This window comes from Pygocentrus nattereri, chromosome 22 (genome assembly GCF_015220715.1).
Source record: "Pygocentrus nattereri isolate fPygNat1 chromosome 22, fPygNat1.pri, whole genome shotgun sequence".
NCBI lineage: Eukaryota > Metazoa > Chordata > Actinopteri > Characiformes > Serrasalmidae > Pygocentrus > Pygocentrus nattereri.
Window position 1 is genome coordinate 3,090,576 of NC_051232.1, and position 22,319 is coordinate 3,112,894.

The 22,319-nt window shown below is 40.3% G+C and overlaps 1 protein-coding gene across 1 annotated transcript in view; it reads right to left on the reverse strand.

The window, feature by feature from the left end:
* The window catches only part of dnah6 (dynein, axonemal, heavy chain 6), a 158,021-nt gene that overhangs the window by 37,968 nt on the left and 97,734 nt on the right, over window positions 1-22,319 (reverse strand). Inside the window, exons 56-63 of the mRNA XM_037532616.1 lie at window positions 20,607-20,810; window positions 13,348-13,473; window positions 11,963-12,127; window positions 8,382-8,449; window positions 7,159-7,339; window positions 4,040-4,219; window positions 2,833-3,066; window positions 227-362 (exon numbers count right to left, since the gene is read on the reverse strand). Coding sequence (XP_037388513.1) covers window positions 227-362; window positions 2,833-3,066; window positions 4,040-4,219; window positions 7,159-7,339; window positions 8,382-8,449; window positions 11,963-12,127; window positions 13,348-13,473; window positions 20,607-20,810 — 1,294 coding nt within the window. The remainder of the gene's footprint in view (window positions 1-226; window positions 363-2,832; window positions 3,067-4,039; window positions 4,220-7,158; window positions 7,340-8,381; window positions 8,450-11,962; window positions 12,128-13,347; window positions 13,474-20,606; window positions 20,811-22,319) is intronic.

Genomic DNA, 22,319 nt, shown 5'->3' on the forward strand with positions numbered 1-22,319 from the left:
GCTGTACTTTACGTTTTATGAATATTTCATGACAAACAGAGCAACAGAAATTCTAAACACCATGTTTTCAGTTACATGAACAAACAATATGTTATGAAAACGTTTTCTTTCCTTTATAAAGCTGCTAAGTTAGAGCTAACAAGGCTACAACCACGCTGGAACACCACATTGACCTGTTTACATGAAATAAAGACCAGATTACTGTATTGGAAAGGGGGTGGCTTACCTAGCTGAACGGCAATAGGTGTGGATACAATGTCTTTCTTAATGCCTCTGAAGCAAGGCAGTCTGTTCTCTAGATCACAACACGTCTCCCACTCAAAATCAGACAGCCACGGCACATTTGGCTTCTCTGAAAACTCCTACAGACAGAGAGAGGGGAAATGTTTGAGTAGAAGTTTGCAAAATGACAATATCTCAGTTATCCAGTCAAAGACGTGAGACATGACACAAACTCGTGCCTCAGGGAACTGATACACAACTCAGAATCATGCCACAAAGACTCAATACTCCACTCGGATCTGCACCTCAGATACTCAAGTCTAAGCTTGGACTTCCGCATTAGACACTCAAGACTCAGGCTTGGGCCTCAGTGTCTCAAGAATTTATCGGGTTTCATGTCTCAGAGAATCGAGAATCAGACTCAGACTTGGGACTCAGAGAATCGAGAATCAACTCAGACTTGGGACTCAGAGAATCGAGAATCAGACTCAGACTTGGGACTCAGAGATTCGAGAATCAGACTCAGACTTGGGACTCAGAGATTTGAGAATCAGACTCAGACTTGGGACTCAGAGATTCGAGAATCAGACTCAGACTTGGGACTCAGAGATTCGAGAATCAGACTCAGACTTGGGACTCAGAGATTCGAGAATCAACTCAGGAATTTGACTTGGTCATGTTGCTCAAAACATTCCTGAACAATGTGTGCAGTGTGGCAGGGCACATTATACTGCAGAAAAAGGCCACTGCTATCAGGGAAAGGATGAAATAGCACTATTTCTCATTTTTATTACCATTAAAATTATTTGTAAAGTCTTTGATTTTGATATCATAGTGATGTTTAAGTGTTTTTTTTCTGTGCAATTTTTTCTCTTGCACCGAAAAATTGGCTGAAAATTGCCAAAAACATTTTTGGTTGTCGGTCAAAAATCCTTGGAGGACAAAGTGTTGGTCCACCTCCACTATTTTGGCTCATTAAGCCTGTTTCAACTGTTTACATGTCAGAAAATCTAAATACCATGATATGTTTTGTGCTTCCTTAAAATTCTGATGGTAAATGTTTCCATACTGTTCACTCTGAGGACTGGTGTTGCGTTCACATGTTGGCAGTAGACGACTGCAAACCCTACATTCCATTGTTCTCAATGGAGTCAGGACAGACGAATTCTGCCACTGCCAGCAGCAATGCTGAACAGCGGTAAGTGGAACATTCCCTCGGCTTTAAAAGCGATGGGTCGGTGGCTCAAACGGTCAAAATGAGATGCTGTTTAAATGAAATTAAAATGCAGACAGCTCTGACTGGAGAATGTGACTATGATTAACGGCGGCCGCTCGGAAAATGTTGATGTGTGTAATTGCTGCTTGAGAGTGAAATATGAAGCAGGCCAAAGCAAATGATTAGTTAAAGAGCGCTGATGGGGGAATCTCCTCAGTGGTGGAGGAAATGACAGATGGCTGAATTGGTGTCATTTTTTCGCTGAGAGAAAGCGAGAGCAGGGGTGGGTGATGACTGTATCACTCTGCGCTTTAGGAAGTGAACCAGTGACAACACACAGTCACACACATATGCTCATGAAAACACAGAGCGCAGGCCCTGCAGGGACGCAGCCAAAATAGCAATCTGCTCCACGCTTTCATTTTGCAATTAACACAATTACGTCTCATTCATGACGTGGGTGGGAGTGTTTATGTGTGCATGTTTAGCTGGAGGCTTTAGGCCACTGAGGTCGAGGAAAAGGCAAGAATGAAACAAAAAAAACACTCTCAGAACATAAACATAACACTGACGCAGAACATCTGACATTTTACTTATTGCTATCCAACATATATGGATCGTTTTACTGAACTGGTTCAAAGTCAGAGATGAAAACACAGAATTTTAACTGACTTGGGCTTCCGACTAAAGTTCTTTTGCTTGAACTGACTCTGTACCTTAATGATGTTTATCTTATTCAAACTAAAGACTGAACTTCTCATTTTGCCACTGCCAAAACAATCATAACAACTCATTAGCAAATGTTTCGGTAGTAGCAATTTTAGCTCATTTTGAGCAGAACTCAAAAATGCTGGCCAGAACGTGACTAGCAAACACTGCTTTAAACAGATGTGCACACATAAAATCACAATTTCCTTTCATAAAACGCAAAAAGTTTGCTTAATTGCAGAAAATCTGCGTTTCAGTAGTGGATACTCAATGTTCAAGTGATTTTCAGGCTTTGGGACACATTTACACAAAGCAGTGGGATCAAACTGCTCACCATGTGGTCATGAGGGACAGGGATGCAGCCTCACTTCCTGCTCTAAAATGCAGGGCTATGGCTAAAACAAGGCTCCGTGACATAAAAACTTGGGACTTCACTGAGAACTCAGCATCGTGAGTTGGCTATTTACCTGTTTTAAAGTTGTTTCTTCATAAGAAAGGTCTTTGTAAGACGCCTGTTGGCATAATATTTATGCTATTTAATTGCTTTATTTGAGAAACTATTTGAGTCTGATCAATTTTTGCCTATATTAAATGATGTTGGTCAATATTTTTGTGATTATTGACATTTTAGCTCAGTATTAGTATTGGTAACAAAATGTTCATACTGGTCAGGCCCTAACGCTCACCTTGTCCATGCCTCCAGCTCCTCTGAGGAAGTAGAGCCACTCTTGCTGGGTAATTTCTCCTCTCTGCATCATGATCTCCACACACAGCATGAAGCTGTAGATGGTCTTATGCTGTTCAAAGAGGCCGCGGGACACGTTAGTGTAGGAGCTGAGGAGCGTCTGATCCAGCAGAACCTGCAGCCGCATACTCAGATCACTCTGCTGCTCCGCTGTCTCGATAGTGCTGTTGAACAACTGCACCATGAAAGAACATGAAAAGTACAGAAATACAAACACAAACAAAAGAGTTTCCATTAGCTACATTAGCCTTGTAGCTCCAGTGCACCACACCACGTCTTGGCTGACTGACTAGAAACCCAGTTAGGACAGGATGTAAAATGCTAATATAAACAGAAAGAGAGGTTTTGTTTTGTGTTGATATATAATGTATATAATATACACGGTCTAATATTGATACCTGGGATCAATATCAGGGGCAAAAAGGGGATGGGGCAATTTAAGACTGAGAACACTGGTAAATGTAAGGTAAGGTAAACATCTTAAACATGCAATGATGCAATTATAGCTCAGAATGAGCTGCCAGGAAAGATATAACCCTTTATGAGCCAGGACAGGTTGAGGCTCGCCACTTTGCTAAAAATTAATCAGCATAAATCAGAGTAAGGTTCAAAATCCAGGGTTTATCATGACATGTTGGGGGGGGTATTAGTGGGTAGGATGTATATACGTGAAAGCAGCACTAATACGGAGCACATTTTGAAGGAATATATGCTGCCATCTAAATGACGTCTTTTTCAGGGACAGCCATGCTCAAAACAGGATCCGTTGATGTCTCCAGTCTGTAGACTGAATATTAGATGTTATTAAAATAAAGGTGATGTAACACAGTGATAAAAATGCTCTTGTCCCAAATTTATGGAACATGTTGCAGGCATCACATTTGGAACGAGCATATATTTACAAAAAACAAAGTTCATAAGGTGAAACATAAATGATTGTGTTTTTATATCATTTTCTATTTAATACCGGACAAACAGACTTTACTGCATTCTATCTTCATTAGCCTTCCACATACTGTCCCAGCTTTTTACAAGTGCAGTTGTATTTTGAGGGAAAGATTGCGTGAATCAGATTTTTTCATAAACTATTGCTTTAGTAACTGCAGGATCTAATGAGAATCTGATGAACTGCATAAGCACTGTCTTACTTGCTTGAAGTACTTGAGGGAGAACTGGTACATCGGGTCTATCTCAGATAGGCTGGCGATAACAAAGTACATGACGGAGCCACGTGTGGCCACGGGCCGGTACTTCTCTCTAGCTGTGTTTATCATCAGCTCCGTAGCCTCCGCCTCCTCCAGACGAGATTTAATAGCCTCCGACGTCACCTGCCAGACATACACGCATGTCAGCATGTGGCTATTTCAGTTATGTGTGTGCTATGTTTGCTTCTTTCATGTCCTAAGCTTATTAAACCGCTAGATTGTCAATAACAATGATGGATGAATTCGCTAGCAGGGAAAATGAATAGATATTCCGCAGGCATGTAATGCTGCTCGATAAACAAGGCCAGCAAATGCAATGCACTGATATTTGGATTAGAGCTGAATAGAGGTGAGTTGAACCTCCTACAGTTCACCATCATCTTCTTTCTTTTATTGACATTGGGGTTCAGCTGGTTCCATTGCAGGACTGCTCAATTTAGCCCTGGACATTTTTCTAGACCAGCTCATTACAAACACAGAGACCTTCCCTTCACCATGACCCTCAAAAGTAGTGAAAATGCCCCAACAAAGCCTGCTGTAATGGCACAGTTCTCCATCTCTCTATAGCAAGCCTTCACAGTTTAGCCTACCCAATGGCTGTCATAAGAGAATGAAGTTGGCCACGAACATGTCCAGATATGTGCACTCCAGCATTCGATTGGCACAAGCTGTTTGCTCTCCATTTATTTTACATAGGACTACATACAGAAATGACCATATATTTGTCTCTCCCTCTTTTAGTGGACAACAATGTCCATCACCGGCTGGTTCCTTCTACACTACACAACAAAGCCCTTCACCAGGGTCCTGTATTCACCCTCCTGACTGGTCTACAGACCAAACAGAAAGTACCCTGATAGGCAAACTGCACTGGGTTCATGGATGTTCTGACCAGTGGTCAAAGGTGAGCTAATGCCAACTTCTCAAGGGTCTTCATTACTTGTGATGCCAGGGCCACTGGTGCAAAGTCATTGAAGACTTTAGGTTGCACTTTCTTGGGGACCTGGACCATGCAAGATGTCTTCCACATAACTGGGACCTTCTCCGGCCTACTGCTCAGACTGCAGATGCACTGGAGGATTCTATCTGGCTCAGTGACATCTGGTCCTGCAGACTTATTCTTTTTGAGTTTCCTCAGCTACTTCTTCACTGGTCAGCTGCGAATGTTGGCCTTCTGGTGTGTCAGGGAGTCAGTGATGGAAAGCGTGAAGGAGGTGGTGAGTCAGTGGTCACTGTAGGTAGATGTAATAGCACTTCACCAGAGTTTATAATAGAAGAGGGGGAGAGAGACACTGAAGGTTGTGTTGGTGATGGTCAAAAGTGTTAGACTGTGGAAGAGCAGAGTCACGCAGAGTGGACTGGTGTGAAATGTTCCGTTCTGGAGAATCTGTCAGAATTGTATGAGTGGTGGTGACAGGAACCAGATGTCTGAAGAGTTTAATGCCTGTAAAAGCTCTCTTACAGAAAGTTATTACACAACAAAAGATACAAGTACATTGCTTGTGACATTGTTTTAAAATAGTTTTAAGATTAAAATGTAAATTTTGGGCCATACATGGCAGAGAAGGTGTTGTGAAGCAAAATACATTTACAATTATCAACACATAAAACTCAACAAACACTCACTGGTCGTTTCAGATAACAAACATAATGTGACGCTGACACAAACTACATTAAACTACTTGACTGTTTTTCATTTTCTAGATGATGTATATTCATATTTTCTACTAAAGTGATTTGATGTTTGAAAAAAAGAACGTGGCATAACGTGAGTTTTAGGTTATGTTTACGTCAATTAAAGAGTAAAGAGTGGGCACATTAAATACAGCTACAGTCAGTAACATTAATGGCTAATGTAATATTATACTTAATTGTAATTTTCTTTTAAGTTTTCTACTTTTTTGACAATGTTGACAAATGAGTAACTTTTACTGAATGACTACTTTGATGAGAACTGAAATAAACAGAAGGGTTGACTCTGGCTCAGCAGACGAGTACTGCAAAGGCCAAGACCAGGTAAATCAGTGTCACGTCACAACAGCAAATTATTTACTCCCAGGTCGCACTGCAGGCTTATTACTATAATATTATAATAAGCATTTAAAGAATTTTATTTATTTATTTTTTTGGTAATGTGATGTCACTCTAAAGCATTTAGTTTGGCTAATTAGCCACCTTGCTCTTCAATGTTTCTCTGCTGAGTGCAGTCTGTGGCCACTAGCAAAAATGCTAATAGCGTCAGCTATTGTGATTTGGTTTATTGTGATTAACAAACAACATCGGGCAGCCCTAATCAATATTTCCAAATCCAAAAATTTTTGGAGTTTTGGGGCAATCAGTGAAGCTATATGGACAAACAGATTTATTGGACCCCGTAGATTTCATTAATCACTGAAGCCATCCATTCATCCATCCATCCATCTATCTGTCCAACTCTCCACCCATTGTGCTCCCTTGTTCATCCCTGCATCACTCTGTCAGGGCAGCGGGAGGGTGACACAAAGTGAAATGCAATCTCAGTCCCTGCTTTCATACACACACACACACACACACACACACACACACACACTGCTGTAGGGTCCTGCATGTGTGTGTGTGTCTCTAACATCTGTTTACACTGCACAGCAGGTGTGCACTGGACCCATCAGCATAGTGTGGAGGACCTACCGGGGCTGTCAAAATAAAATTTGTCATCTGAATATTCATTAAATCCAATGTAAAAATGCCCACTCCAATGTGGAAAATGTCTATCTGAATGTTTAAAGCATCTGCTCAACGAAAAATGACCACCACATTTTATGAACACGTGACTGCTGACCATAAACAAACAAAACAGCTATTTATTTTGGCTTTGATTAGAATTATATGAGGTTTTATAGACTACAGACTGTATACAAATATCTGAGGCTAACTTAACCAAGGGTATTTGAATCATATGCTCCTCAATGTCTCAACTTTGGTGTGATGCACCTCCAAGTGGTGAGTTAAAGTGGATAAGGGCATTTAAAAAAAAAGGCTACATTAGTCTCTCTTCCATTGACCTCTCAGTCCTTGTGTCTGACCTTTGACTCCTGCAGGGTCTGGACGAGCTCCTGGTTGTCGAGGATGTTGCCCTCGGAGGTGAAAAGCAGTTTGAGAATGCGCTCTTCGATGGCCTTCAGCTGGTTACGGTCAGCGTTGATGCGCACAATCAGCTGATTCCTCTGTTCTTCCAAATCTGGCCGCTCCAACCGCACCACGTCACTGCAGAGACCCCAACAATGACCAGTCAAACAACAACCACTACATTACAAACAGTGGTAACAACAGCACCAACAAGAACAACCAAAATAAAGCTAAAATACAGCTAACAATCTGTTTTCATAATAACTGCATGTACTGGCCACTTTATTAGAAACACCTTCCTTGTATTTCCACCCACTGGCCACTTTATTAGAGACACCTTCCTTGTACCTCCACTCACTGGCCACTTTATTAGAAACACCTTCCTTGTACCTCCACTCACTGGCCACTTTATTAGAAACACCTTCCTTGTACCTCCACTCACTGGCCACTTTATTAGAAACACCTTCCTTGTATTTCCACTCACTGGCCACTTTATTAGAAACACCTTCCTTGTATTTCCACCCACTGGCCACTTTATTAGAGACAGCTTCCTTGTATTTCCACCCACTGGCCACTTTATTAGAAACACCTTCCTTGTATTTCCACCCACTGGCCACTTTATTAGAGACACCTTCCTTGTATTTCCACTCACTGGCCACATTATTAGTAACACCTACTTTGTATTTCCACTCACTGGCCATTATACTATTCATATATATATATATATATATATATATATATATATATATTATACTGTATACACTTATAGGTTCACAATGTAAAGTGTACTGTAACAACCTTATTCGTTATTCTAAGCACAGCAGAGACACTGATATGGTGCTGGTGTTTCAGACACAGCAGTGGTGCTGTGGTTGAGAGTGACCTACCCCTCAAAGAAAATCCAGCCAAGTATAGCTTTTTGGGCAGAAATTGACCACTAATAAAGGGCTAAAGGATAAATACAACAAAACTGTGAGCTACAGTCTCTTAACGCCAAATGCACATTTGCAAATGAATACTTTTAACACAAAGATGCTGATCCTGGTGCTTAAGCATGATTAGTTTTCACTCTTTCTAAGCTTTTGATGGAGATTATATGGAGATTAACATAAAACACCAACCTCTTTGTAAAACTGCTGGTTAAAGATATCATACCACAGTTAAGGTATCTAAAGTTTACCTGAGAAGCTGGTCCTCTAGTCCTGACTTGGTCACAGTGAAGTTGATAATGGTCACTTTGATACACACCTGGAAAAATCAGCCAATAAAAATCAATAAAAGAGTCCTCTTTCGCTCACAAAGGCTACACTGTCTTTATCTTAAATTTACAAGAGTCTCAATTAAACATCTATTAAGGTCATAAAGCCATGCATCTCTGGTCCCTCAATAACTACATCAGCTAGTTTTATGCTGCCAATCACATTTTATTTCGGGAAATGATTCAGGGCATTTTAATCCAGGACCAAAACGTAACTTAGGTATCAATAAAAATAATTACAGTATCTTCTGTCTGGCTAGATAACTCTACACAATGATGTATGCTCTACTCAAAAGTAGATACTGCACTAACAACAGTTTACCATACTAAGCGCTGTTACTAAGCCTATACAGACGAGCATATTTCTAGTATTTTGATTAGTAATGTCAATGTTTAGAACGTAAATGATGAACAGCACAACACATTCACACCCTTAACGCATTTTCCTAGTGTGACCCTTCAACCCATCCGGAGTTCCACTGTGTGCAGCTGCTCATGACCTGTTGCCATGACTCCGCGGTTGTAGTCCTCTAATCCAAATACAGCTTTAAATATCAGCTTCCATTGTCGGCAATGGATCTCTCCATAAGAGATATTTCCAGCTACTGTCATGCCACGAATTTGTTTATCACTGAAGTACATTGAGTCTGAGGAAGGATTTAGGAGCAAAACACGGTGCTGATGTCTCGAACACTGGGATTAACAGTAACATTAGGATGTTTTAGGCACACTATACTGGACAGTGCCCACAGGAGAACTGTGTATAAATCAACCAGCAGCAAACTAACAAAAGCAACAGCAAAACCATGAGAATTGCAATGTATATATCATATAGACTGTATATAGGATACATGGACTCACTGCCTGTATATATGATATATATGAAATACACCTTAATTCACTGTGAATATATACACTGCCTGTATATATGATGCAGACTCACTTACTGTATATACGTGATCTACAGACTCTTCCACTCTATATATAATGAATATGATATATGCACTCATTTACTTATCACTTAGCTTATTTTGTCCACTCATACAGCGATAGGAAAACGCAAAAATAATGCAATTTCATTATTTCACTGCTGTAATATACACATATTACATTTTTCAGCATTTTTCATTCCATTTTCAGCCTTTATGTGACCACTCATGGAAAATGCACTTGGCTAATAAACTCAGAAACTTCTGATTGTAATGTATCCCCTGCAGCGAGCAGTGATTGGACCTAAGTGCTCAGCATATGCCTGAAGACAAGCTACAGTTCCCTCCTCTCTCTTTCTGCATCCCTGAGAGGCATGGGCTGATTGGCCCTCGGTGCGGGAGCTGCTTCAGAGCGCCAGCGCTGCTCATGTCCTCTACTTAAGAGAAAGTGACAGGCCTGGGTTTTTGAACGTTAGCAGTCAGAGAGCACAAACCCACTGAGACAGTAGAGTGTTCTCCAGCAGCACTCTCTCTCTCTCTCTCTGTCTCTCTCTCTCTCTCTCTCTCTCTCTCTGCACTCATCACTGCTGGGAGCAAAATGTGGCAGGACCCCACAGTCCCCACCACAACACGCCTGGCGTTGTCTCATGGCAGGTGGGTCTGGTATCACATGCCCCCCCACCATGAGCAGCGGTTTGGCATAGTGCCCAGGCTCGGGGTTCAACACTAGACAACAACTGGGGAGGGGGGGGCAGTTTCTGCTCTTGCAGGCTTCATGATGCATTTATAGGGGGTGTATATAATATATGTGTGTAATATATTAAAGCAATTTAGGCAGCAGATATGTTAACTGCATCTCCAAGTCTGTGAAGACCTTGATGGGGTTTAAGCTGCCTGAAAGAAGGTTGAAAGAAGCTTGAAAGAAGAGGATGTATTTACAGAAAAGATTTGGGTGACTATTGACTTCTTGTGTTTTTCAGCAATGTTAGCTTTATAGCTTTTGCGCTAAAGAAGCAACATTTGAACACCACACATCTCTTGACTGATCAAATACATCTGGTGTAAGTGGAAAATTAAGCATAATCGATTTTTTTTGCCAAACCTTCTTTTTACAGGCTAGCAGTTAAGGATAGAGTAGTTTTTAAGCTGTGCATATTTCCATGCTTTCTAATTGGCTAAACAGCAGAGTGGTTAAGTCACTTTCTCTGCATAGGGGACAACAGGCTCTGCTCAGAAAAGATCTGCACCTCTTTAATATTAGATACTGCTATTAACACTACCTGTCCATCAAACAAGATCACTCTGGTGCTGTGCAGATATAATGTATGTGATCCATCCTGCCATTGCAGTCCTTAATGACACATTTATTGTGGGAACTGATCACAGTAACAATAAATATATGATCAATAATGCAGTCATATTTGCTATTATAGCAATACACTCTAGCTCAGGGTTTAATGTATGACTTTATGTTGGAACGTGATTACTCCACTATAAGGAGGCAGACAGATATGAGCCAGCAAGCAACAAAACATGAACAGGGGAAGCTCTCGGTTGAAATGTTCATGAAATTATTTTGCACTACAAAATATTAGCTGTCTGTTTTTGGCTAAAGCCCCAAAATCATTAAATCCACCCTAGCCTGGGTCACATGACTATGTCTGGTTGACCTTAAACCAGTGCCAAGCTGCAGGGCACTATGCCTCAAAAGCCCTTTCATGGGGAGGAGGCAGACACAGCTATGCTAATGTCACACAATCAGTGATTTCATGAAAATAAATAGAAAATCTCAGAGGGACAGTAATTTGCATTGACTTAAAAGCTGCATGTGGAATTTATGGACAGCTGTTTGCTTCTAAAGGGGGCTCTGTAACACTGACACTGCATTATTTTCACACTTGATTACAGAGTGGAGTGAAAGCAACCATTTCTTTTACAGTGAAAACACTCTCTGTCAAAAATTTGGGCACACCTCATGCTAAACTCTAAGGATTTTGTGGTGGGACTGTACTTTGAGGCAGTGTGCTTTACACCACTCGATTTATTTTAGGCTTGAGTGGCGTTGGGCAGCTGTGTCAGAAGCTTAATGAAACTCATTTCATCCTTCAATCCTTATGCTGACTTTGCTACCAAAGGCAGCTTGGAACTCTGTAGTGAGTGAGGCAACAGAGGTCAGGCCATTTTTTATGTGGTATGCACTTTAGCACTCTGCAGCACTGCTCTGCGACTTTGTGTGATCCAGCACTTGGTGGCTGAGCTGTTGTTGCTCATAGATGCTTCCATTTCACAATAATAGTACAGAAATTTCAATAAGTGAGTTCACTAAGTGTCAATGATTGTCTGTGGAGATAGCGTGGCCATACGTTTGATTTTATACACCTATTAGCAATGAGTGTGAAGGGTGTCTACATACTTTGGACCATGCAAACTTTTACAGGTTTTTTTATATTAATTAACTGAAACGCAACAGCATGAAAATCAAATCTCAAAATGAGACCAAGTGACCTTGACCGCCAGGGTATATCCAACAGTTCTATTTCTCTGCTATAAGGCAATACTCTCTCTCACACGCACCTCTGGTAGGTAGTGGGGGTTGGCCATCTTGGTGGTCATGTAGAAGCGGAAGTTTTTGTCGTAGTCGATGTCGGAATCACCCAGGCGGATCAGCGTTCTGCCGCCCGATACGAACGTCTGCTTTAAGAGAACAGGCTCTAGAGCAGGGTCCAGAGTTTCTTTAAGCTGTACACAAACACAAAGAGACAAATGCCAAGCATAAGAATCAGAGATGGCTCGACACCCAATACATACATTTTTAACAGAGGACACTTCACTGTACATTTAAATACACAATTACTGTTAATGCACTGAATGTGACCTGTGCTAAATTTATTGATATATATACATTTTTTTCATATGTTTGAGAAATTGTGTCCTAAAATGTGGTGAAACAACAAAACATGTAACTTGTCCAGGGGATTAAATTGTTACATACAACTGTACATCATAAATTAAATCTTGAGTATCATGTGAAATTATTTTCTTTAAAAGATACCCTGAAAGTTTAAAATGGGCTATTTCAACTCTTTCACCAAAACCAAAAGGGAGAAATACTGCAATACCTACAATGCAAATGTATGAAAAATTAGGCTATTTAAAAATAAAGGCAAAGTCCTTGTACTCTAATATTTAGCTCACTACTCATTCTTTGCCAACCTTAAGAAAGCATTTTTACCACAAAACCTACTTAATGTGTTGTCTTATTGGTCTACACAAAACTTTGATACTTCAAGCTATATTTCCCATAGAAAGAGATCTGATTCATTCATGTAGAATTGCTAATATTGGTCCAATACTAATATAGTGTATCAGACTGGTGCTATCTCTAATAATATTCATCCTGTGTGGTCAGAAATGTCTTTCATTAATGCAGTGTTACACGTGTGTCCATCACTGCTGACAAATAACTAACTGGAATAACGAAAACACTTCAGCTGTAAACAGCGCTCATCCTTAAAACAACTTATTACACTCCTCAATCAGAGAACAGCCAGAACCAATCAATAGCACCATTCCACAATCAGTCCACAATAAGGCTGTCCGTCCAAAGCGATCAAATCAAGCCTAAGCAGTGTTAGTCTCCAAAGAACGAAATTCAGAACAGATCATCACAGAGAGTCATCACACTAGACAAGCTAATCTTGGCCTCTAGCTTAGTTAGCAGGCTGACAGTGCCTCCTTCCGCAGTGCTCACTCAAATACACACATTTAAATTCTCATGTCTGAAAGAACAAAGTCAAGTCACTATTGACAGCTGGAATCAAACGTGTGTAGCTGTTAGCCTGTTCGCTGTCACTGGGCCACTGTGGTGTGGTTTTGTTAAAATCCAAATAGAGTGATACTATTCGTTGCCTGTCCGTTTTAATGGTCAGAAAAGGTGATAAAAGGAGGTCAACGTTCACCTCTTCCAGCAGGACAGGCATGCCCAGGCGTATTGCGTTCTCCAGGGTGCGGAGGAAGCCTGCGTCCGTCAGCTTGATGACCTTCAGACCATTCTTTGTCTCTTTGGTTCGGATCCAGCGATTTGCCTGATGCCAGAAGCGAAAGGGGAACAGGAGGTCATCGTATTGCACTTCATGAAGATGGACTCTCACACAAATAGCATTCAGATACACACACAGCTTCCCCAGAGAAGGCTATAGAGCTCTTACTCTTTAACCTTGACTTATCCCTTTGGCATGCATCAGCATATGAATCCATATATTTTCATCTAAATGCATTAAAAGTTTATATAAGTATATACAAAGAAAGGAAAATGAGTTTAATGCACCCCTGAAATGCCCAGGAGCTGAGAGTGGGTCCAGGCTTTGTATTCTCTCTCCTAAAACTTAAATCCAGGGAAACATCATTGTAAAATATATGTGTGTATTATATAAAAACATATTGTTTTAGTAAACATCCAGCAAAAATGAAATGAAAAACAAAGATGAAAATATAACAACACCTGGTTTATTAGACTTGTCCTGTTATGCAGCGGTGCCAATAGGAAGGAAAGGTATTTACTTTACAAACAACTGAAGGAATTCTTTTGGGAATCGTTGGCCACATTAACCTTACAGCTATAGTTTCCCTAAAGGGGAAAACGATGTAAATTTTCCGAGTGAATTCTGAGGATATTCTTCTTGAGAAAGCTAAACGTGTGTTTCAACAGAGCTGAGCAAGCAAACGTTTCCTAGAAGAGGAAGAGTGCAAAAGGTCAGCCTCAGAGGCAGGTTAGATGTGAACGGAGGAGATAAAGCTGCTTGACCAGGCTGAAGTGTCAGAACTGTCGAGTGAAATAGCGCATGTGTGCGTGTCTTGTGTGAGCTGAAATGTGCTATACGAGATGCGAAGGATTTGACAGTGGCTTCTTATATAAAGAGTCTGGGCCAGAGGAGACGCTGCTGAGATGAAGAGAGGAGCGCGTGTGCGAGATCAGAGGAGAATGTGCCAGAGAGGATGCCAGGGAGATGAGCTGAGCGGAGCTGAGATCAGGGCAGTATGTAAATACCATGCGGCGGGAACGGTTGTCTGCATGTGTGCGCGTGCGCTTCCGAGAGATGGAGGGAGAGAAAAACCCAAAATGACAAGGAGCCGAAAGAGGAAGGGAGCACAATCACAGGCAGCTGTAATGAAAAGTCAGAGAAAGGCAGAGGGGGCCAAGCATGTGTATGCTAATGCAGGGAAGCTAGCTGATTGTGTTCTGGGCTGCTTCCCTGTTGATCTGTTAGTGTTGTAAAACAGCACCGCCTCCTCTAAAACAGGGAAAGAAAGTCAGGCATTGCAGCTCCCAGTGTTGACCCGTCCTTGTGTTCCTTCTGGTTTTATTGACCAATAATAATAATATCTAATTTTATACTTAATGACCATGTTGACTAGAAATTACATGAACAAAAGCATATTGTGATGTAATTTATTACAATAACATTTTGTCATATTACCCAGCCCAAGCTGTAGGTGAAGCCCAGTGGTCAGCACGAATATTTTTACCATCGGAACAACCCCGACAATCCTCGTCTAGCAAGCAAAGGGCTTTGTATTATAAATTGACAGAGTTGAATTGTAATGGAATACAAGCATTGGGAATCAGTGTTACTGAGCTCTGCTAAAGCCTGAGTAGACTGATAAATCACTGTGATCAGTTATTAATCTCAGTGTTACTGAGCTCTGCTAAAGCCTGAGTAGACTGATAAATCAATGTGATCAGTTATTAATCTCAGCGTTACTGAGCTCTGCTAAAGCCTGAGTAGACTGATAAATCAATGTGATCAGTTATTAATCTCAGCGTTACTGAGCTCTGCTAAAGCCTGAGTAGACTGATAAATCAATGTGATCAGTTATTAATCTCAGCGTTACTGAGCTCTGCTAAAGCCTGAGTAGACTGATAAATCAATGTGATCGGTTATTAATCTCAGCGTTACTGAGCTCTGCTAAAGCCTGAGTAGACTGATAAATCAATGTGATCGGTTATTAATCTCAGCGTTACTGAGCTCTGCTAAAGCCTGAGTAGACTGATAAATCAATGTGATCGGTTATTAATCTCAGCGTTACTGAGCTCTGCTAAAGCCTGAGTAGACTGATAAATCAATGTGATCGGTTATTAATCTCAGTGTTACTGAGCTCTGCTAAAGTCTGAGTAGACTGATAAATCAATGTGATCAGTTATTAATCTCAGCGTTACTGAGCTCTGCTAAAGCCTGAGTAGACTGATAAATCAATGTGATCAGTTATTAATCTCAGCGTTACTGAGCTCTGCTAAAGCCTGAGTAGACTGATAAATCAATGTGATCAGTTATTAATCTCAGCGTTACTGAGCTCTGCTAAAGCCTGAGTAGACTGATAAATCAATGTGATCGGTTATTAATCTCAGAGTTACTGAGCTCTGCTAAAGCCTGAGGAGACTGATAAATCAATGTGATCGGTTATTAATCTCAGTGTAACTGAGCTCTGCTAAAGCCTGAGTAGACTGATAAATCAATGTGATCAGTTATTAATCTCAGCGTTACTGAGCTCTGCTAAAGCCTGAGTAGACTGATAAATCAATGTGATCGGTTATTAATCTCAGAGTTACTGAGCTCTGCTAAAGCCTGAGTAGACTGATAAATCAATGTGATCAGTTATTAATCTCAGCGTTACTGAGCTCTGCTAAACCCTGAGTAGACTGATAAATCAATGTGATCGGTTATTAATCTCAGTGTTACTGAGCTCTGCTAAAGCCTGAGGAGACTGATAAATCAATGTGATCGGTTATTAATCTCAGTGTAACTGAGCTCTGCTAAAGCCTGAGTAGACTGATAAATCAATGTAATCAGTTATTAATCTCAGCGTTACTGAGCTCTGCTAAAGCCTGAGTAGACTGATAAATCAATGTGATCGGTTATTAATCTCAGTGTTACTGAGCTCTGCTAAAGCCTGAGTAGACTGATAAATCAATGTGATCGGTTATTAATCTCAGTGTTACTGAGCTCTGCTAAAGCCTGAGTAGACTGATAAATCAATGTGATCGGTTATTAATCTCAGTGTTACTGAGCTCTGCTAAAGCCTGAGTAGACTGATAAATCAATGTGATCGGTTATTAATCTCAGTGTTACTGAGCTCTGCTAAAGCCTGAGTAGACTGATAAATCAATGTGATCGGTTATTAATCTCAGTGTTACTGAGCTCTGCTAAAGCCTGAGTAGACTGATAAATCAATGTGATCAGTTATTAATCTCAGCGTTACTGAGCTCTGCTAAAGCCTGAGTAGACTGATAAATCAATGTGATCGGTTATTAATCTCAGTGTTACTGAGCTCTGCTAAAGCCTGAGTAGACTGATAAATCAATGTGATCAGTTATTAATCTCAGTGTTACTGAGCTCTGCTAAAACCTGAGTAGACTGATAAATCAATGTGATCGGTTATTAATCTCAGTGTTACTGAGCTCTGCTAAAGCCTGAGTAGACTGATAAATCAATGTGATCGGTTATTAATCTCAGTGTTACTGAGCTCTGCTAAAGCCTGAGTAGACTGATAAATCAATGTGATCAGTTATTAATCTCAGTGTTACTGAGCTCTGCTAAAGCCTGAGTAGACTGATAAATCAATGTGATCGGTTATTAATCTCAGTGTTACTGAGCTCTGCTAAAGTCTGAGTAGACTGATAAATCAATGTGATCAGTTATTAATCTCAGTGTTACTGAGCTCTGCTAAAGTCTGAGTAGACTGATAAATCAATGTGATCAGTTATTAATCTCAGTGTTACTGAGCTCTGCTAAAGCCTGAGTAGACTGATAAATCAATGTGATCAGTTATTAATCTCAGTGTTACTGAGCTCTGCTAAAGCCTGAGTAGACTGATAAATCAATGTGATCAGTTATTAATCTCAGTGTTACTGAGCTCTGCTAAAGCCTGAGTAGACTGATAAATCAATGTGATCAGTTATTAATCTCAGTGTTACTGAGCTCTGCTAAAGCCTGAGTAGACTGATAAATCAATGTGATTGGTTATTAATCTCAGTGTTACTGAGCTCTGCTAAAGCCTGAGTAGACTGATAAATCAATGTGATCGGTTATTAATCTCAGTGATACTGAGCTCTGCTAAAGCCTGAGTAGACTGATAAATCAATGTGATCGGTTATTAATCTCAGTGATACTGAGCTCTGCTAAAGCCTGAGTAGACTGATAAATCAATGTGATCAGTTATTAATCTCAGCGTTACTGAGCTCTGCTAAAGCCTGAGTAGACTGATAAATCAATGTGATCAGTTATTAATCTCAGCGTTACTGAGCTCTGCTAAAGCCTGAGTAGACTGATAAATCAATGTGATCAGTTATTAATCTCAGTGTTACTGAGCTCTGCTAAAGCCTGAGTAGACTGATAAATCAATGTGATCAGTTATTAATCTCAGAGTTACTGAGCTCTGCTCTGATAAATCAATGTGATCTCAGCGTTACTGAGCTCTGCTAAAGCCTGAGTAGACTGATAAATCAATGTGATCAGTTATTAATCTCAGCGTTACTGAGCTCTGCTAAAGTCTGAGTAGACTGATAAATCAATGTGATCAGTTATTAATCTCAGCGTTACTGAGCTCTGCTAAAGCCTGAGTAGACTGATAAATCAATGTGATCGGTTATTAATCTCAGCGTTACTGAGCTCTGCTAAAGCCTGAGTAGACTGATAAATCAATGTGATCGGTTATTAATCTCAGCGTTACTGAGCTCTGCTAAAGCCTGAGTAGACTGATAAATCAATGTGATCGGTTATTAATCTCAGCGTTACTGAGCTCTGCTAAAGTCTGAGTAGACTGATAAATCAATGTGATCAGTTATTAATCTCAGCGTTACTGAGCTCTGCTAAAGTCTGAGTAGACTGATAAATCAATGTGATCAGTTATTAATCTCAGCGTTACTGAGCTCTGCTAAAGCCTGAGTAGACTGATAAATCAATGTGACCGGTTATTAATCTCAGTGTTACTGAGCTCTGCTAAAGCCTGAGTAGACTGATAAATCAATGTGATCGGTTATTAATCTCAGTGTTACTGAGCTCTGCTAAAGCCTGAGTAGACTGATAAATCAATGTGATCGGTTATTAATCTCAGTGTTACTGAGCTCTGCTAAAGCCTGAGTAGACTGATAAATCAATGTGATCGGTTATTAATCTCAGTGTTACTGAGCTCTGCTAAAGCCTGAGTAGACTGATAAATCAATGTGATCAGTTATTAATCTCAGCGTTACTGAGCTCTGCTAAAGCCTGAGTAGACTGATAAATCAATGTGATCAGTTATTAATCTCAGCGTTACTGAGCTCTGCTAAAGACTGAGTAGACTGATAAATCAATGTGATCAGTTATTAATCTCAGCGTTACTGAGCTCTGCTAAAGCCTGAGTAGACTGATAAATCAATGTGATCAGTTATTAATCTCAGCGTTACTGAGCTCTGCTAAAGCCTGAGTAGACTGATAAATCAATGTGATCGGTTATTAATCTCAGCGTTACTGAGCTCTGCTAAAGCCTGAGTAGACTGATAAATCAATGTGATCAGTTATTAATCTCAGTGTTACTGAGCTCTGCTAAAGTCTGAGTAGACTGATAAATCAATGTGATCAGTTATTAATCTCAGCGTTACTGAGCTCTGCTAAAGTCTGAGTAGACTGATAAATCAATGTGATCAGTTATTAATCTCAGCGTTACTGAGCTCTGCTAAAGCCTGAGTAGACTGATAAATCAATGTGATCGGTTATTAATCTCAGCGTTACTGAGCTCTGCTAAAGCCTGAGTAGACTGATAAATCAATGTGATCGGTTATTAATCTCAGCGTTACTGAGCTCTGCTAAAGCCTGAGTAGACTGATAAATCAATGTGATCAGTTATTAATCTCAGCGTTACTGAGCTCTGCTAAAGTCTGAGTAGACTGATAAATCAATGTGATCGGTTATTAATCTCAGTGTTACTGAGCTCTGCTAAAGCCTGAGTAGACTGATAAATCAATGTGATCAGTTATTAATCTCAGCGTTACTGAGCTCTGCTAAAGCCTGAGTAGACTGATAAATCAATGTGATCGGTTATTAATCTCAGCGTTACTGAGCTCTGCTAAAGCCTGAGTAGACTGATAAATCAATGTGATCGGTTATTAATCTCAGCGTTACTGAGCTCTGCTAAAGTCTGAGTAGACTGATAAATCAATGTGATCAGTTATTAATCTCAGCGTTACTGAGCTCTGCTAAAGTCTGAGTAGACTGATAAATCAATGTGATCAGTTATTAATCTCAGCGTTACTGAGCTCTGCTAAAGCCTGAGTAGACTGATAAATCAATGTGATCGGTTATTAATCTCAGTGTTACTGAGCTCTGCTAAAGCCTGAGTAGACTGATAAATCAATGTGATCAGTTATTAATCTCAGCGTTACTGAGCTCTGCTAAAGCCTGAGTAGACTGATAAATCAATGTGATCAGTTATTAATCTCAGTGTTACTGAGCTCTGCTAAAGCCTGAGTAGACTGATAAATCAATGTGATCAGTTATTAATCTCAGTGTTACTGAACTCTGCTAAAGCCTCCTTTGAGAAATGATTAGTCTCCTCAGTGGTGGACATGTTCATGAGTGATAAGCTGATGTTGTACTGGACTTATGCAGGCAATTCGGGACAAGTTACATATATGTTATGAACTGAAACGTACATATCTACCCACTTCATAGTCAAATTTGCAAGATGCTGTTATTGGGATAAGATGAACTGGTTGCTTAGTTCATGAGATGGCAGTGGGATTATGGGAGCAGCAGTAGATGGAAGCAAAACCAACCAGTTTTGCTCATTTTCAAAGTGAAAATAAATTTGCGCATCCTCTACAAAGAGCTGGCCAGACTACACAGGATGAGCATATATGACTAGCACCAAAATACCCCATGCACGTTCTTGCAGAGCAAAGATGTAGAAGAACCAACTTCTATTCACATTTTGCTCTTGCCTCTGTACAATCCCACCTACCTTCTGAATCTAATTCATAATTTAGCAAACCGCTGCTTGAAATTGGGGCTGAAAGTATTATTCCACACTCACACTATTCCCACACCAGTCACACTGAAAAAAACGTGTGTGTGAGGACAGAAAACAGGGGAAAAAAGGAAGAAACAATAGAGCACCAGTCTCGCAGCTTTAAAAACAGACTGGCAGAAATGATGTAATGATATCATGCTCCGGGAAGGGTCACCTGATCCTGAGGGTCGATCATGAGTGACCAGCGGCGGCCACGGGTCACGAGGATTCCGTTCTCGGTGGAGACAGTGTCCCGGGGCAGACCCTCGGCGTTCCATTGACGGATCTCATAGGGGTCCCCAAGGATTCCTATCAGACTAAAGTTATTGCTGATGGGGATGCCCAGCTCCTGACAGCGTGAAATCCACTGCTGTATCAGCTACAGACACACAAACAGGCCTGTTAAATACCCACATATAACATATTATCATAAGCAATATTCAATATTCAATATGCCATATGAAATAATGTATTAAGAATATGCATTATATATATATATATATATATACACACACCGATCAGGCATAACATTATGACCGCCTCCTTCTTTCTACGCTCATTGTCCATTTTATCAGCTCCACTTACTATTCAGTGGTGGACAGTAAAGGAACAGAGCTTTAAAACCCACAGCAGCACTGCTGCATCTGATCCACTCATACCAGCACAACACACATTAACACACCAACACCACATCAGTGTTACTGCAGTGCTGAGAATGATCCACCACCCAATAGTACCGGCTCTGTGAGGGTCCATGGGGTCCTGACCACTGAAGAACAGGGTAACAGAGTATCAGAGAAACAGATGGACTACAGTCTGTAACTGTAGAACTACAGAGTGCAGCTATACAGTAAGTGGAGCTGATAAGATGGACAATGAGCGTAGAAACAAGGAGGTGGTCATGAATTTATACATGATTGGTGTATATACATACACGCACACACATATACATACATATATTATATATAAGTAAATGCCTATAAGTAATAAATAATATGTCCCATAAGTATCATATATATCTTCACTGTCACTGTAACTTTACAATCGAAGGAAAATCATTTCTTACTTGTTCTTGCTCTTTACTTGTAATGGAGGTCAATGTAAGATTTACAGAAGAACCGTTTCTGTCAGTTTGTTAATTAGGAAATTTTAACACAGTGTGAATCATAGAAATCCAATCATAGAAAAAGGACATTTATTTATTTTTATTAATATGTATACACTACACGTCCTAATGTTTGTAGACACCTGCTCATTCAGTGTTTCTTTTGAAGTCTGGGGATGTAATAAGGAGTTTGCTCTAGATGTTGGAACGGTGCTGTGAGGTTTTGATTGCATTCAGCCACAAGAGCATTAGCAATCACATTTGGATTGCTGTTGTAGGTTCAGTGCATTTTGGCTTGATATGCACTTAAGAGCTGTTTTGGTCCATTTGCTTGGTTTTCAAAAAACTACCTGCTCTAGTCAAGACATCTAAAATAGAGTGATAAATGCTTTCCACTGCTGAGGAGGTGTTGGGCCAAAATATGTAGGCTGATAAAAATGTACTGTGAAAGTGACCTTGAATGGAGGAGAACAGCAGGAGCTTATCCAGTTGGGGACAGTGTGATTGGGTCATCTGTTCTTTTTTTACAAGTGGCATGACTCGCAGAGTGGGAGAGAAAAGAGAGAAAGATTCTTGTCCACATAGGAAACTTAAAGGCCTCATTGCATAGAAAGCTTTAAGTGCTATTTATCTGATGGAGACAGTCTTAGTGTCTACCATGTCTTGCAGGTGGTTGACAGGAGTCCCAGTTTCTCTGTGTTTTATTTACTTTTTGAACTCCCGTTTTGGAAACTGCTTTCTTTAAACTTTATCTTGCTGTCTAATATCTCCAGAAAAAAAAAG